Source organism: Brachyhypopomus gauderio, chromosome 9 (assembly GCF_052324685.1).
Source record: "Brachyhypopomus gauderio isolate BG-103 chromosome 9, BGAUD_0.2, whole genome shotgun sequence".
NCBI lineage: Eukaryota > Metazoa > Chordata > Actinopteri > Gymnotiformes > Hypopomidae > Brachyhypopomus > Brachyhypopomus gauderio.
This window is the reverse complement of record NC_135219.1, coordinates 16,773,002-16,791,027: the sequence shown is the minus strand read 5'-3', so window position 1 is coordinate 16,791,027 and position 18,026 is coordinate 16,773,002. Positions and strand designations below refer to the sequence as shown.

The 18,026-nt window shown below is 45.7% G+C and overlaps 1 protein-coding gene across 1 annotated transcript in view; it reads right to left on the bottom strand.

Moving 5' to 3' along the window:
* The window catches only part of ppp2r5a (protein phosphatase 2, regulatory subunit B', alpha isoform), a 31,337-nt gene that overhangs the window by 3,698 nt on the left and 9,613 nt on the right, over nucleotides 1–18,026 (bottom strand). Inside the window, exons 2-10 of the mRNA XM_077017663.1 lie at nucleotides 11,763–11,959; nucleotides 8,066–8,167; nucleotides 7,634–7,726; nucleotides 5,976–6,106; nucleotides 4,070–4,129; nucleotides 3,001–3,109; nucleotides 1,510–1,563; nucleotides 1,144–1,194; nucleotides 180–299 (exon numbers count right to left, since the gene is read on the bottom strand). Of these exons, the coding sequence (XP_076873778.1) occupies nucleotides 180–299; nucleotides 1,144–1,194; nucleotides 1,510–1,563; nucleotides 3,001–3,109; nucleotides 4,070–4,129; nucleotides 5,976–6,106; nucleotides 7,634–7,726; nucleotides 8,066–8,167; nucleotides 11,763–11,959 (917 nt within the window). The remainder of the gene's footprint in view (nucleotides 1–179; nucleotides 300–1,143; nucleotides 1,195–1,509; nucleotides 1,564–3,000; nucleotides 3,110–4,069; nucleotides 4,130–5,975; nucleotides 6,107–7,633; nucleotides 7,727–8,065; nucleotides 8,168–11,762; nucleotides 11,960–18,026) is intronic.

Here is an 18,026-nt window from a genome sequence, read left to right as displayed (position 1 = left end):
AAAACTTCGCTTAACAAAGATTTCTGATTTGTTTTAAACTGAAACGATCATCGAGCTCATGTGTAACAGAACAGCATCCAGAACAATACCAGAATTAGAAAGCAACACATTTGGGAGTTAAAACGACAAAAAGAAACGTTAAAATATGGGAAAATGTGTAAATGTTTGATTGACCGTACCTGAAAATGAGGACTGGACACACACCTAGAGATTTGTTTGAATAATGGCTCCTGGATCTGTTTAAACTGAGTAGGCTCAATAACATCCAGAATCTCCTCGATTTCACCTAGAAACATAACCTACGCAAGAGAACCAGGATCAACACTGTAAGAGAGCAGGCATTAGTAGCTCAGTGGTTAAGGTACTTGGCTAATAACTGGACGGTTTTTTGTTTTGATAAATGTGTCCCTTAAATGCCTTAAATGTAAATGATTGAGCTGAACAACTGAACGAGTAACTGAATTATAGACAAGGAAGAATATTGATATTTTCTGTTCCTAATATAGTTCAGTACATGGTAATGTAAAATGTGATCTCACAGGATACGTGCACCCAGTACACCCAGTGATTCCAACCATCTTACATGTTTGTTGTAACACACAGTACAAGATACTGCAGCTGAGATGTTGACCAATTCCATCACGAGACTGATGTAATGTTCATGGAAAGTCAGACTATACGGTTACGCTTTTCAGGCGATAAACCCACAATGCTGCTTTTGTAATGTTTACGCTGCTTATTTATGTCAAAAAAGGAGACGTGAGAAACGCATTTGCTCTTCTGCCTCAAATACACCAACATGATCACGTTCCACATACTTCATTTTCGTCTCTCTATTTGTGGATGGCGCGTGGGTTACACTGCTACACGCCTCGCACTGCTACACGCCTCGCACTGCTAGAACATAATTGCAGGCCATCTTCTGGTCTCAGAGGCACTAAATCCACTATCCGCTATGAAGTGGGCCAGAATACACGTTCAAAAACTGAAGATGAAAAACACAAACTGTCTCACCACCTTTGGTACGATAATTGTATCAATAATCGCTCAGTGTAAATCCAGCTCGATACATCTATGTACTGGGCCAGTGCTGTTGATGGACGTGGGATTGTTTAGGTGACGTTCTGGCATTATGTTTCTTACCTCTTTCTGGCTGCAGGTCCTGGGCCAGAATTTCAGAAGCCCGCGGACCACCTGCAGGAACACATACAGGAATATTAAATGGGCTGTGATCAGTATGGAAGAGGTCCACACTTAATACAGTGATCCCGTTAGTGGAGGGCTTCAGGGTAGCATTTCACAGCCTTGACTCCTGGAGTGACCCTGGGCAGGTCTCGCTGCCCACCAACACGGGCAACTCCTCAGCTCATTTACGAGGTCAGAGGTCAGTCAGCTGACCGATCGCTACTTGTGCGGCGGAGCGGGGAAAGCTCGGCCACTAGAGGAGGGATCTCCGTCATCAGGGCCAGGGAAACACCAGAAGAGTGTGAGCTGGGAGTGGTGGCCTACCGGCTCTGTGAGGGCGGAGTCCTTCTCCAGGAACTGAACCACACAATACGCCAGCTGCAAGAACCACAAGAGGAACACAACATGAGAACTTCACAGGAAGAGAGACGTTCCCAGCAGGTGTCTAACAATGATCTGGATTTATTTAAGACCGCGGGTCTCCAGAGGCAATGACTATAACAATTATGTATCTACATATAATACAAATGATAATACATAAGGGTTAGACGTTCTGCTTTATAATGTGTGACTGTGCTACACAGATACAAAACCTTGTGTCACTTATATTGAGAATATATGAGAATATTAATAAAAAAAATACTTTGTATCTCGAATGAGTAATATCCTGAATATTACAGTAACAATGTTTGCACACAAAATCAGCAGATTCATATGCAGCAGGATTCAAACTTAACTGTGTTACTGTTCTCATGGACATGCAAATTACACAAACAACCTAATTATCTGACACTAAAATTGTGTTTAAAAAATAGTCTACCTTTTTTTCTTTTTTAAAACACAATTGTTTGTTATTTTTATACATTGATGTACACTGAATAACTGAAAAATGTACTAAAAAATGCATAAACATGAAGGATGACTTTCACGTTACAGAGCTATAGGAACCCCTGAGCAAGCCCCTGGTTTGTACCTTAGAAGAATCATTTATTACATTTTTTTTGAGATTGCAACAGATCACTAGAATCCACCTCAACTAACATGATTCAACTAACACCTCAACATTTCAGATTCTGAGCGCAGCCCACCAGCAAATACCAGAGCAGACAGCCCTTGATAAATTAGGCTTTCCTTACCAAAACTGCAAACAAACCACTAGATGGCACTGCTGTCCAAACATCAGATTCAAGCACTGGCAGACTGACAATCCTTGTGGACAGTGTCTTAGTTAATGTGATTGTCTCCTCCATATTCCCAAGCGTGGCAGAGGTTTGTGTCTGTGGTGTGTGTGGGTGTGTGTGTGCGCGCGCACGCTCAGCCCTCTCTTCACACCGACACACTGCAGATGTTTGCAAATGCAGCCAATATCTGTCAATCACTGCACTTTTTCTGGAAGGTGAAATTTTCTAAAATGGATTTACTTGCCTGCTGGGTTACTGGTGTGAAAGGGGAATGAAATAAAGTCAATTACAGGAGGCTTTAAAAGGCAGACATCTTGACTCCCTGCTGTTCCTTGCTATTTTTTATTTATTTAATTTTTGTGCTGTTCTCTGCATAGGACCAGCACAGAAACACGCTCACCTGGGCATGTGCAGACACACACACAATCTTTCCGTACCTCAGAAAACTGAAAAACGGAAGGACTGCCTAGACGAACTCCTTTCATCATTTATCATGGGTCTCACACTGACCACCGAGTAGGAAAGTCAGAGCCATCAGAGCTGAATGTAATTTTTTTGAAAATCATACCACAGAACTGCTAAATGTGTATAGTGTGCAAGCTTCTGTGGGTGTGTGTGTGTATGGTAGTAGTACCTGTGCGTGGAACAGGGCCAGCCCCCTGGTGGTGTGCATGGGAATTAGCACCTTCATCAGAAACTGCTTGTGTTCGGCCTTCAGCGGCAGAGCAAACCCATTGATGATGCTGCGTCGGAGCAGAGACATTTAAAACATCCCCCCAGACAGACCAGTCACTGGCTCTTAGATGTTCCCCTGGACCCCAGGGACGCTGTAGGAGCCATGGCCCTGGCGGGCTGACCACGGGCCCTCGGCACCGTGGCGCTCCCACCCACAGCACTGCTGGAGAACAGTCTCGAATCTGCATCTACGCCCGCAGCACAGCTGATATGTAAAGGTTCGAGGAACGTGTGGCGTAATCACTGCTCTGTAGCCATCTAGGTTGTCAGTGGCAACCACGTTTGCCAATGGCATTTCTATAACTAACAAGATATGAATAAATAATAGTCCATATTAATGAATTATTAAAATGGAATTTAATAATTAATGATTCGTTAGTGGAAAGCGTGAACACATGATTGATCTAAAATTACCCGTTTACAGAACAGAGGTACACAAAAAGAAAGCTACACTGGCAGGAAAAGGAGACATCGGAGTATCAATAGTAGGAGTGGTAAGTTGGACTTTCTATAAACAGGAAACCTAGCAAGCTTTTGTTAAATACTGGGGTCAGAGGTCATCGGTTCGACAAAGCTTCCTCTGATTCTGTGACTTAAAACCGTATATGCTGTACATCTGAGCAGTTTGGTTAAATTCAAGACCACACCATTCAAAGAATTCAGATACAGGATGAAGTCAGATGTAATGGCAGGTTGTTCAACCCTTTTTAAAGTACTGTCTTAGGCATTGGGGCTGTTCATTTTGATGTAAAGGCTTACTTCTGACACTTTTTTCTGAAATAATAATAATAAAATGATTCCTTCCTCAAAATTTTTTTTAAATGGTTTCATAGAGCATCCATGTTATGTGTTAGTATACGAGATTCACGATATAAAAGACATGATGAAAGACGTGTGGTGTGCGGTCTAAAGGGAGCCGAAGCGCTGGATCCAGAGGCCGACGGGCCACAGCAGCGTGGTGCGCTCACCTGCCCAGGATCTCCAGGAGCTCGGCCACGCCGTTGAAGTGCTCCGTCTCATAAATGAACCTGGGGAGGAGAAGCTCTCTTAGTGCCAAACCACAGGGCTTCTACACTTACTCACGCTCTGAAATGGCACAATGACAAACATTTGAATGAGTGACCGAATTAAAAGGACCACCCCTGGGTGGAGCACCCTTTAGCACCCTATACTTTCGCGAGTGACCGTAGCGCGAGACACCGCACACTTCGCGCGAACAGCGGAGGCGTTTATACTTGGCACGTCTCATTCTTTGCAGTGTTCTCTGTAACGATATGTGGTAGTATAAAGAAACACCTCAAAAACAGGGGAAGGAACCTGACCAATTATAATGTTGCATTGTGTTCCAGTTTCGAAAAGTGCTGGAATTTAGGCTAAAGTACTTGAAAATGCTTGAAATTGTAACTACTTCGTTTCACAACAAATATCTGTCTGACTGAACAGTTTTCATGTATTACATTAACAAATACGAGCCTCTTGTAATTCCAGGATGAAACATGAGAGAACGTGAAGACGTTAAGATTGGGCGTTTTGAAAATAAACAACCATTAAATAATGTGATAAAAAGCAAATAATTTCGAGTATATGTATAAATATTTAACTTAATTAAATTTAACCGTGCTGGAAAATATTGAAATGAACCTTGAAAGTGACGCACAAGTGCTTGAATTCCAGGTGTATGAACCCGGAAAACATAACTTTGTTTATTGTGCTGAAGTTACAAAATTCGAGAGGTGCACGACCTCGCAAAGCGACAGCGGCGGAGCCACCGCGATTACGTAATTTCCGGCGCACGGACCCTCACGCCGGTCACGACGCGTCAAGTATAAACCTAGCTTAAGGGTACTAACAGTTTGGGACTGTTTTGGACAGAGGGGTGAGGGTGGTGTCTTTGGGGGAGGGGCTATTTTGGACAGAGGGGTGAGAGGGTGGTGTCTTTGGGGGGAGGGGCCATTTTGGACAAAGGGGTGAGGGTGGTGTCTTTGGGGGAGAGGCTATTTTGGGCAGAGGGGTGAGGGTGGTGTCTTCGGGGGAGGGGCCATTTTGGACAAAGGGGTGAGGGTGGTGTCTTTGGGGGAGGGGCTATTTTGGGCAGAGGGGTGAGTCTTTGGGGGAGGGGGCTATTTTGGGCAAGGGGGTGGGGGGTAGTATGGAGCCTCTGCATTGCTGTGCCCACTCATAATGACAGAACCCTCAAACATGCTGCTATTTTCAACCCTGCAACAGATGGTCCGGGTGGGCACAGCAACGCAGACATGAATGCGATTGCAGGCCACACAATGCGCAGAGAGAGAGAGGAGAGAGAGAGAGGAGAGAGGAGAGAGAGGAGAGGAGAGAGAGAGAGAGAGAAGAGAGAGAGAGAGAGAGAGAGAGAGAGAGAGAGAGAGAGAGAGAGAGAGAGAGAGAGAGAGAGAGAGAGAGAGAGAGAGAGAGAGAGAGAGAGAGAGAGATGAATATACATAATCATTGAAATATGGAGCTCAGCGTCATGCTTCTCCAGTACAAACGCACAGACAACGCTCAGCTCACACTCGGTGTGTGAACACGCCGGCGCTCTGTGAGCTCAGCATCAGAGACCCTGGCATGGTGTGGACGCACACGCTCCCCGGCTGATTGGCTGAAGGGTGTTGTGGCCATGGGTCATGTGACCTCTGGTGCCAAAGGCCCCAAAGCCTTTGGAGGCCATGAACTTACCCCATAAGTTCAATGCAGAGATATAGTACTGCATTTGTACATTTACTAAAAATTTAATGCGGAAGCCACGAGCAATGTCCCGAACTTGTGTTTAGATGGGAACCCCCACATTTATTCACTGTGCCTGAAGGTGGGGGAGTTTGAGCTTAGCTAATTTGTTATTGTAGCGTATATTATTACCGTAAGAAGATGTTGTTTATTTGTTTGCGGATGAAGGCACGCAAGCCCAGAAATTTTCCATAGATGCGATGTAGGATAGTTTTCAGGAAGTCTCTCTCCCGTGGGTCTTCACTGTCAAAGAGATCCAACAGCTGAGAGAGAGAGAGAGAGAGAGAGAGAGAGAGAGAGAGAGAGAGAGAGAGAGAGAGAGAGAGAGAGGGGGGGGGGGTGAGTGAGTGTGTGTGAGAGAGACAAAACATTAAGTTACTTCCGTATTTCCAGGACCAGTAAGACCAAAACTGGTGAACCATCTGTCCCATTAAGGCATTTGCAACCCTTCGTCTCAGTGTTGCATGTCGACGTTCTCTAGAGAATCCGACAGGAAACTGTTCCTGTAGCGCTGCTCTCGCAGGACGGCTCCCTGGTGCAGCGAGACGTGGAAATCAGAGCAGCCTGGTGTGCACTCGCTCTTCACTGGTCCAGTTCCCAGCATGCATCCTGTCAGGCTTGTGACCCATGTGCTCACCATCAAACTCATCCCAAATATCTACAGCCTACAAACTCACCAGCCATTTTTTTTTTATGCCTTCGCTCTTACAAATGAAAAATAAACTGCTTGACTAATCAATCCCTACACTCGAAGTGGGTCTTGGGTCCATGAAATTCACTAAATCCATGAAATTCAACAAAAACAGACCACGCAGTACACCACCTTGGTCTCATTTAGAGCTACTGTTTAAAACTATTTCCCTAGCATTGTTATACTTTACCTACCTTTAACTCACTCACACACACCCCACCAACACACACACACAATCCTCTCCTCTTCCTGCACAGGAAACAGCAGTGTGTTATTTAAAGGCCTGGCGGGAAACGTCCACATCATGGAAACTGGTTTTCGTCACCTTCAGCTCTGCCCTTGCCTCGTTCCAACCAGGCGTACACTCCCAGTGGAGACCAGAGGACAGAGGACAGAGGACAGGCAGGCCCACACTGGACTGGACACGCTGTCCCTGTCCATGTTTGGATGGAATTTGTGAATCACGTAATAGTTCGACAAAAATGAAGATTAGATGAATGTACAGGAAGCAATGGTCAACGTGTGCTTGAGGGAGAATGCAGTCATGAGTCAACTGTCCTCAATATTCTTAGGCATTATGATCTCTTAATAAACAAGATGAGCTGGAGGTGTATAAAGGTCTTAAAAGGTGATATCAGAACGGTGTTAAAATAGTGCTTGCCAAATACCAACAATACAAGTTATGACTTGTTAAAGATTTTTCAGGTGAGGACACATTTGTACCTCCTTACTATCTGTGGATTAATGGTCCCAAGGCCAAATGTTTGAAGATCCAGGAACACCTCTGTTCATGGAAGGTCACCACAGCAAGTACAGACGTATCTGACGGATTGTGTATTGAATCCTTTGACCAGGAATTGGCTAAGAGCATTTTGCTCTACATGACTAAAATTCCAATACAAAACCACCTATGGAACGTTACTGAAGGATTATTGAGTTCTAAATAATCTAATTAAAATAAAGCAATCGCTTCAGACTTGGAACTGGTCCTCAAGAACTTCCCAAAGTAAGCAAAGATTGAGAAGTTTGCTCACTTTGGGATCTGCAGTAGGTGAATATACACACACACACACCCACACACACACACACACACACACACCTGCAACACAAACTTCTGATCGATGAAACGCTTGGCAGTGCTTGGCTGGAAATCCGGGTTTTCCAGGAAACGGAGTAAAAACTCATACACCAGCTGCAAGTAAATAAAGACAACAATAAACAATTATAAAAACAAACAAGCAAAACAGTCAAACTACAACCACCTCCACTACAGCTATGAAATTACAACTGAAACCTGGAGTCTCAATAGCAAGCAGGTAGAATACACAGTTAAGCGTTATTCAAAGTAAACATGGTGGAATTAATAAGGCATACCAGCTGTCACCGAGCAAGATTAATTCAAGACTCCCTCCCCAGTTACAGGTGAAAACTGGTCATGAATTATTCAGAAGGGTGTTTCCTCATTCAGCTCCTGGGCTCATTTCCATAGGGCCCTTACCCTAGAGGCCCAGCACAGTCCAGGGCTCCGTACCTGCATGTGTGGCCATGAGGCCTCCAGAGAAGGCTCGTCTTCTTCTGGGTCGAAATCTGGGTTCTCGCTGGGCGGCAGTGTTCGGAATAGGTTGGTGCCAACCTGGGAACGACGTACATGAGTGGCGTTAGCGGCAAGGACAGAAGCTCCTCCCCCAAAGTGTCAAAACAAGTAAATAAATCAACTGATTCCTGCGAAATGTTGTGCACGCAATATACGCATCAGGTCTTTGGAGCGGGACCAGTATACATATTTTAAATGTCAACTAAAATAATCCAGTCTTCTTTGAATTATCTGTTTTTGCTATTTTAGGTACACAGGACGACACGTAATATTTGGGTAGTTGCTTGCATGAATGCTAAGCTATCTTTGAAGGGTAAAAATGTCAGTACACATTTAGGAATATCTTAGGCTGGCAAGACACCGCTGTAACTCACTGATTTTATGATCAGCAAAGGGCAAGATATAAAATAACAGGGTTCAAAAAAGTAAATACAGAATTAATTTTTTGACGATATCCTTATTGTTGGAGGCTTGTGCTTTTTGTGTTTGTTTTTCCTGGTTTAAAATGAATAACTCTTAAAATCCATTTGTACTAGAAATTAAATAGATCAATGTCCGGTCTTTGACTTCTGTGCAGATAGCCGAGGGGCCTTCGTTCACTCACACCAGGCAGAGGAGACATTGCAACTGGTTTAAGTCGCTGGGATTTCTCAATCGCAACGATGCACACGTAGGACACACATATGGCATGTGGGTGAGTGTAAAGTGCAAAACAAAAAAATTCAACAAATGTGAAGGACACAAACGTAGCAGCTCTTGGCACAAACTGCGGCTTGTGACCCTGATTGGTGGGCGTCTGCTTGAAGGCGGGGCAGACTGGCGATTCCACCTGTCCCTGTGCAGCTCTGACCCTGTGGTAGTCACCACACACAGTGTATTCGGTCCTACACAATGTTCCCTTGGGTTCATTCCAGCACAACACCAGGAGGGGCCAGCTTGACTCTACAGCGCAGGTCCAGAAATTATCACTCAGTTCTAGAGAGATGTCTTGCGTTCAAATTTGTTTGACATTGACGGCAGTGTGTTTCTGGTAGTGTGCCACCATCTCTCTTGGACTTCCTGTCGGCATGTTCTAATGAGAGCAATCTACAGCACAAAAGTGACGCAAATCTGGTCCTCAATAGCCAGAGACGATACATCTTCATGTGCAAACAGATGTTTAAGGGTAACCGATTTATCAGCTGATGGATTCAGAGCTGTAAAATTCAACATGAGACCATTCACTAAGGCCATTATTCACATTATTGGCCTCCTCATAATGTCTGTTCTGAGTAACTGAAGTATGAAGGAAATAAGGATTAAGTAAATCTAGCTCATGGTTCCTCTCTATCCAAAGTGCTTTCACTGAATCGCCACATTAAATATAGGACACTGAGCACGCATTAACAGAAGGGATTATACGTTGTGCTTCAACAACCAAATTTACGTCAAATTCCAGCGCCGCTAACTCGGGTAGCGATGCCGTGGGTGAACGCGCCTGCCCGTTTGAACAGAGTGTTGGGCACTTTCTGCCTGTGGGCCTTTCTACATGAACCCTGAAGCAGCTAGCAACAGGCGACGCGCGGTCAGGCCTGAACTAGCGGCCATACTGCTGTGCTGCTGTAGTAATTATCCTTGGCTGCCACCTAAAAATATTTCCAATTATGGCAATGTTTATAACCCTAGCTCATAGCTGCATCCGAGATATTTGCACGGGTGCAGTGGAATACTCTCACTCATTAGCACCTTTCCCTGACAGGAAACAAACTGTTTGGAGAACAGTCTGAATCTTTGAGCCACCGTAGTTTTCAAGCAAATTGTACCAAATCTCTTAGAACACTGCTTTGTGAGAGAACACACTCTTAACACCCTCGCACGGACACACAAACACAGCCCAAGAAAGGCTACCGGTACAGAACATTTCAGTGACACTCCAGTGTTTTTGGGGGGGTTTGTATCTGAACCCAAGAGGCCAGACAAGGTCAGGCGCTGTTGCTCGACAAAGCATCACCTAGTTTCTGTGTGTAGTGTTCAGTGCTTTGACGAAGCCCAGGCCATTTTCCACGACGTGTGATGGAGTCTGTGTTTTAAATTTAAGACATGCAGTTTAATAAAGAACAGAACCGCTCTCGTATCGAGGTCACGAATCTCGCCAGTGTCCTGGGAATCCTGGGAAAATGTCGGAGCAGAGCAGGCGAGTTATTTTGTTCTTCTACAACACTGGCACATCAACTGCACATCACTTGAGCTTCTTGATGATCTGCAAGAATGGGCCTGCACCTCAGGGTGAAGGTGCTGGTTCTTCTAGTGCGTCCATCTCCTCCAAATGGTTCCTCTGCAAACCCATGGCGTGAATTACAATGCCAAAGGAGAGGTCTCTTATCCTGTACTGACTGGCCTTGTCTTTTGCCATCATACACATTTCTAATAAAACTTGCACAACTAATATATGTTTCATATATATCTTTTTTTTATCTGTCAAATAAAAAATAACATTAACTTCCATTATCTAATATTACACACACACACACACACACACACACACACACACACCATTATATCTGGTGGTCTGGAATCCCTGCCGTGATTTCTGACTAATTTGTGCAGCAGTTGAACAGGATGTCGGGTACTGAGAAGCCCTTCTTTGTGAAGATCCTTCTTCAAGCTTCCTGGACTCACCTTGAAAAATGTTGCCATGACAGCTACAGATTAACCAAGTGGTCTGCGAGAGACTCGTATTTCCCTCAGCTGACAAACGACCCTGCCACCAAGGTCTCGAATCACAAATAAGGATTTAGTGTAGTCTCGCGTTCGTCTCCCGAGATCTCGGGGGCGAGAGATATGCAGGGTTCCTACTTGATGTACGTTTGCAAATCGTTTCAAATTATTACTGCAAATTAAATATGCAGATGCTTCAGAGGCCAAGGAAAAACTGAAACATTAAAAATGTTTACATGATAAACAATATAGTATTATTTTAAATGGGCAAAGCTTCAAACAATGACAAAATACCACTCTGGTTGTGATTTTGGTCCTATGAGCATGCTTGGTTGACAGCCTACTGTCTTAGATTTGCAGTCTGCTACAGTAGAGCTGGAGAATAATGGTGCCAGCCAGAGGTGTTGGAGTCACAGCGTCAGCACACAGCCTGACCCAACCTGTTCTCACACATTCACCATTCATTCATGATGTTGCAAGGTGCAACCGTCTGGAACTCGCACAAATCAGAGCATTCAAAGTTGCATGTTTGCAAGGCAAACTCCGACAGAATCACATAGAACACGTTTAGCTTTTGCTCACTATAGACAGGCTTGTTCCACCACGTTCTGGTGAGGGACCAGGACTGCAGTGTTTAATTAAATGTGTGTGGGAGGGGCCATGCCACAACTTTCTGATTGGAGAGGGCAACGCTAATGTAAGTTGTAAATGCCCGATATTGGGCAGACTATGCAGAAGGAAAGGCCTCCATGACCCAGATCACTGCGAGTTTCCACCACGCAGGACGTAATGACCTATTAGGATTAAGAACACGCAACTGACACTCTGCCTGGTAAGCTTGCTGCACGTGAACCGATTTGACTCCAAGAAACCGTGTTGACAGCAGAGAGCACAACGGCAAAACATTAACGACAACGACACAGACGACCATGCTGACCATGTGGATGATGTCAGGGTAGGCGGAGTCCACCAGCACGCCCCGATTGGTGGACACGTAGTCCACGAGCTCGTTGAGCGTGGCGCGCTTCACCTCCTTACTCTTCAGGTCGATGACCGAGTCCAGGAAGTCGAAGAGCACGCAGCACTGCTGCAACTTCTGGACGAACAAATCCTGCTGCTCTGTAGACGGAGCATCTGAAACACAAACACACGCGTGGTTGAGAGACTGAGAGAGCTGAAAGAGTTAAAGGAAGACACCTGCAGACAGGCGTTACGGGAAATAAAATAAATAAAAGAAATGCTCAATGATAATTAATGTTTCGAGTTAATTCATTTTCACTTCATATTATTTAAAGAACGTTTCTCCTACTTTTCCTGCTTCCCGCAGTGCTGAACTATGCGGAGCAGACAGCACTGGACATTAAAGCGTTTGGCGTGGCACGCCTTTCATTGTTACGCCACTAAACTGGTCAGACGAGATGATTTCACTACTGACCGAGTTAGTTACAGGACTGTCTGTGTGGTCAGGTAAGACATCTACTACTGACTTCCGCTGTAAGCGCGCTCGCACACACACACACACACACACACACACACACACACACACACACACACACTTCGTTTGCTCTTTTCTTTCCCTCCACAAACAACAGATGAGAAACTAGTTTTGACATGACAGCAGACAGCATTTTCCCAGTCAAGGTAACAGAACTGATTCAAAACTGGTTATCTAAATAATCAAGATCTATATATCTAAATAATCAAGATCTAAACATACGTAATTTCTTCTATAATCACATATGGTTTTGATTGCTACAAGCAAATGAAATAAACTAGTCACGTGTTCCAGTGGAGCGGGTCAGCACTGTGGAGATGTCAGACACAGCTGCTCCGAGCGTAAAGGTTTCATATAATAATAATAATATCCCCAGATGCAACCCACGCTCTCTGTGCTTATTATTTATGTTCACCCGTGCACTCTCTCCACTTCTAGCAGCGAGCTATTGAACCACAGGAACTCCTGCCGGCACGTAACATCCCTCAGCTCGCTCACCAGCGTCTCGGACTCCGAGCGCCTCCTCCCCGCTGTTACGCGCGCTCTTACGCATCTTAGCGAAAACGTTAAATGGCCTCACTTGAAAAACGCTGCTTCAGTAAATGGAAAGTAACGACTTTGCGCAGACCAGCTAGCAGACAATGCTAATTACACGATGACTGAAACTGAAATGCCCGTTTACTTGCTTGATCATGCTGTTAAAATGAGGCACAATTATCTTTTTTAATATTAACACACCAAATTTGAACTAAAAAAAAAATTAAAAAAAAAGATGCAGTTTGACAAAGTTAAACGTAAGCAGTCTGAGGCAGTGGGACGGTGGGACTCGATCTTTGGAGCGAGTTAAGCCAGTTTCGGCACCGTCTGTCCGGAGAGAGCACAGCCGTGGACGCGGGCACTCTTCTCAAATGACAGCCGCCATCGTACACGCCCAGAGATGCTCTTCGGTGCCGGCGCCATTTTATGGAGCATTCAGCATGAGACTTTACTGGGGAGGCTGGTGACTGGTCTCGTGGAGAACTGGATGAGAAAGCTGGGAAGGCTTCTCGGTTCTTGTTCCTCTTGCTCCTGCACCAGGAGTGAAGACCTGATCCTTCTCTCTCTGGTCTTCTCTCTCTCATGGTCTTGGCCGTTTCCACTCTGCTGCACGTGGTCCTGGCCCTGATCTCCAGGGGGGGAAGAATTTCCATGGATGTCTGGTGTGAAGACCACTGCCTGCTGCCTGGCCTGCTCCCAAGAAGGTGCCACTTCTGCTGCTCCGGCTCAGGGGAGTAGGGCTGTAATTCCAGAGAGTGATGTCGCAATGCCCTACATCTGCGAGGTCGCCAAGGAGGACCGTGTAGATACAGTAGAAGATCCTGGTGCCTGTTCCTGGATCAACCAAAATCGGGCTTCTGATCCTACTGATCCTGTTCCTGTGTCGTCAGCCATTCCAGGTCTGGTTCATACTCTTGTTCCGTCTTAACCACTGGATCCTGCTCAAATCATGGCTGGTGTTCCTCACCAGCACCACAGGACATGGGGCTTCTGCTCCGTCACCTGCCCTGCCGGTCTGCCCTTTAACAGTTCATGTCCCAGACTCTGCTCCAACTAGCCCCCACAAACAGGGCCCAATTTGCCTTTTCTTTGGGGGGGGGGGGGGGGGGGGGGGTCTGTCATGGTTTTCCCCCTTTCCCAGCACTACATCGATCTTGTTTTCACTTCATCTACCAACGTGTTTCCACCCCGTGAGTCCCCGTCTTTCCTGTTGGTCACTGTGCAGTTGTTATTCTCTGTACTCTAATGTTTCTATATTGGTTCTTTGTATCACTATGCTTTGGCCTTTGTTATGTCTTGGGCTTCATTTTGGCTACACAACCACGAGCTGTGCGGAGATTAACGATAATGGACGTGCCCTTAATAAACCTTGAACATCTCTGCACACGTGTCCTGCTCATCACAACAATGTGTCTGAGGTCCAACATCGCTCAAATGAACATAACCGATGTTACAAACTCTGCATGTCGTGTTTTTGTTCAATACATTTTGTTAAAAGCTGGATTATTTCTCCAGCTGCGTGTGCAAACGTAATGCTGCGGCCCACAAAGAATCTTACGGGATATATAGACACGACAACAGCTTCAGGGAAAGAAAAACCTTCTGCCCGATATTTTATCCCCATGTGGGCCACATGGGTCTTACTGTCTCGGTGGTTCTCATGGCGAGACTCGCGTTGTCGTTCTCAGAAGGTCACGCGCCAGCCGTTACGCAACACTCTAATCCATGGCAACATTCGAAGTGATGCATTTCTCAGAGTGACATGCTCTGGCCTTGGAAGATTGTAACCATAGAACCACCCCTGGCCCGCTTATATAAATATAAAGCACTCCGGCCTTACTGTAAAACAACAGCACAGTGGCTTCAGCAGTGGACGGTTTCCTGGACCTCCGCTCGTGATGCGTTGTTTTGTGCGCAAACACAACAGCGCGCTGACTTGTGTGGACAGGTGAGAGCGTTCTGATCAGAAGCCTCAGTAGCTGCCGGGGGAGGTCAGAGGAGTAGCAGAGACGTGAACCACTGCTGCCCCGCCGATACCCCGCCGATACCCCACTGATACCCCGCCCACACCGGGGAAGCCAGAGGAATGCAGCTGGCTGTGTTGCAGAGGGGCGAAAGACTGATGAGTGAGGTGGTTGCGAAACGCTCTTCCTCTGCGTCACCGCGGTCCTGATTAATGCCCGTCGCACGTGCCAGCTGTGCCTTCTCGGCCACGCGCACGCTGCGGGTTTTTTTTTTTTTGCCTGTTCGCACTGTTGCAGAAACTGGGCCCAGCAGATCACTTTTTGGTCTGGAGTGTGAATGAAGGCACACGTTCCTGCAGAACATGCCCTCGCTTGTTTTTGAGTGCTGGCTGTCGGTAAACTAGAACGTTACCCAAGGAAACATCCTGCTAATGCTGCATGATAAGAGTTAAATTCCTAACTAAGTATTCATGATTCCAGTCACGTGTAGTTCATACAGAACCTGCCCAAGTTTTGTTTGCTCCTTCGAAGTTTCTTCTTCACACCATCTGAGAAATATTCTGCTAACCACTCTTGCTCTTATGGGGCCGGATGTCTGTATATCTGATAAACCTGTGAACCTTTATGCATCGTAAGCAAAACTAATTCTTTTTTTGTCTACATTTCTTGAAACAGAAAAAAAAAAAAAAAAAAAAAAACTCTAGCAATGGGAACAAACCAATCAGTGCAGACATATTCGAGAGGGTTTGGCTTGTGGATTTCCTGACAATACAGATCTCCATTTTTTACTATTCTGCTTTTCTGTAGTCTCTCGTTTAGCTAAGGTCACAGATAACAGAGAAAATCCAACGCTGCATATCTACACCAACGCCACGCTGGTCCCATCTACACCGCTGGTAGTTCTGGTCAGGCAGCTTAACAGAAGACAGCACTGGTTGCAGTACAACTACATGTAGAACATGTGAACACGAGTATCATATGGGGGTGATACCCGTTTCCTACCAGCCAATACCACCGTGAGCAGCTGCAGTCGTATTCTTACCCTGAGACCCAGGGCAGCACAGAAGCTCCACACATTATTACTCTGACTGCCTCGCCGTCAACATCTTACATAAGTCCTACAGAAACACACACGGACACTATAGGTAGACGAAATTAGACGTGGAGTGAGTGAAAGAATAGAGAGCGAATAGAAAGAATAGAGAGAGAGAAAGAGCGAGAGAGAATCACTACTGAGGCTGTATGGCCTGCTGTATCTGTGAAGGGAGCATCAATGTGCTCCAACCATCCAAGAACAGAGACCTCGACATCGCTCGCTCGCTCACACGCACGCATTTTACCCATGAAGTAAGAAGGGCATAAGTGCAGTTGGCTTGATGTGTAGAAATAATGACTGTGTCGTAATTGTGCCATCCTGCTAGTCATCCTGTTAGCAAAGAGGCATTTCTTATAAAATTTTTTTTTTTTATAAAAAAAATAAAAATAAATAAAAATAAAAAATACATAACCCCCCCCCCCCCCCCCCCCCCCAAACAACAACAACAAGCTTCCCCATTAATTAACAACATCATTACATTCTATAGTGTCGTGGTCTTAATTCTCTTAATGTCAGACTTTCATTCCCTACTGTAAAAACAAATGAATACAGTACAGCATGAATCCAAAGGTGAGTGGTTCATGAATCCAAAGGCTGCTCTAAGTGGCGTTATTTTCATAATTAAATGAAACCCTGGAAGTCTGTGTCAGATCCTGCTGTGGGGCCAGAAGACGGATCAAGACGGATCACCGTCAAAATAGATCCTGATAGAGATCCATCTTCATCCCATCTTCTGGTTGCACAGCAAGATCTTCTGCAAAAGGGATTTTGATGGTGATCAACAACTGTCGTAGACAAAGGGAATCCTGTATGGTGTAGACACACGGAGCTGGGATGGCAGAAACTGTGGATTTGGCTACAAAACTCCTTCATGCCTACAGAGTCAGAAATGGGCTTGTGCTGAGCAGTAAACAAACGCCAAGACCAAAACAAACATCGGAAGCTGCAGTGTAATAAACGCCAGGGCACGGTGAAGTGATCCAGTCGCATGTCGTGTCCCCAGCAGCAGCAGAAACCACCGTTTGGCCTACGCGACACGGCCTCTGCAGGACGGAGGGCAGAGGGCAAAGGGCAGAGGGCGCTTCAGCGCAGCCCCATAAACCTCCCTCCTTACCCAATCACACCATCTACGGTCAAGAGCCAGCTAGCTGATAGCGTGGGCAGCTATAAAAAGATTTTATTAACTTTACTATATACAATGAAAAACCCAATATATGTGGGAGTCAGCCATTAAACTGGGCCAATTAGACATCTTTGAGGTCTTAAATATAAGTGTAGCGGTGTGTGGAGGCTTTTAATGTTCATGTAAATACTGCTTGTGCAAACACAGCGTATACTGACAGACAGACACAGAGAGAGACACAGACACAGAGAGAGACACAGACACAGAGAGAGAGACACAGACACAGAGAGAGAGACACAGAGAGAGAGACACAGACACAGAGAGAGAGAGACAGACACAGAGAGAGAGAGACAGACACACAGAGAGAGAGAGAGAGAGAGAGAGAGAGAGAGAGAGAGAGAGAGAGAGAGAGAGAGAGAGAGAGAGAGAATATATATATATATTCCAGGGATTAACTACAGTGTACTGTAGTAAAAGATGCAGAGATTCCAGAGAAACCTCCACACACCCACCCACTCAAGCACACAATATCCTGACATCACCTGCCCCGTTTTCAAAACAAGTTATGAATATCAAGAAACCGCTGGAAACAGCAGAATTACACAAGGCATCAGTCAATTAGCTTCACAGTTATTATTAGCTGACCTGAAAAGGCCTGGTGGCCTATAGCCCAATCGTCTAAAAGTGAACCGTGTTACTTCGTGGAGACGCACATTCTTTGCTCTGTGCTGCTGCTGTATTCTATACGTGACACGCTGTGGCTCAGTCGAGCACATACAAAGTAACTCGGACCGCTGAGACTTTCCCCTGTGGAAGCGTGTGCGGCCGGGCGACCGCACGAGCTCGACGGTCCCCGTTCTCACCACCTGAGGAGTGTGGCTTCGTCACGCTCCGCGCGGCCATTTAGAGCGCCGCCAGCATGTGCGTACAGCGTGTACATAGCTGGTCGAGTCTACTGCACGTCCAAGACGTGCCAGCCACCTACG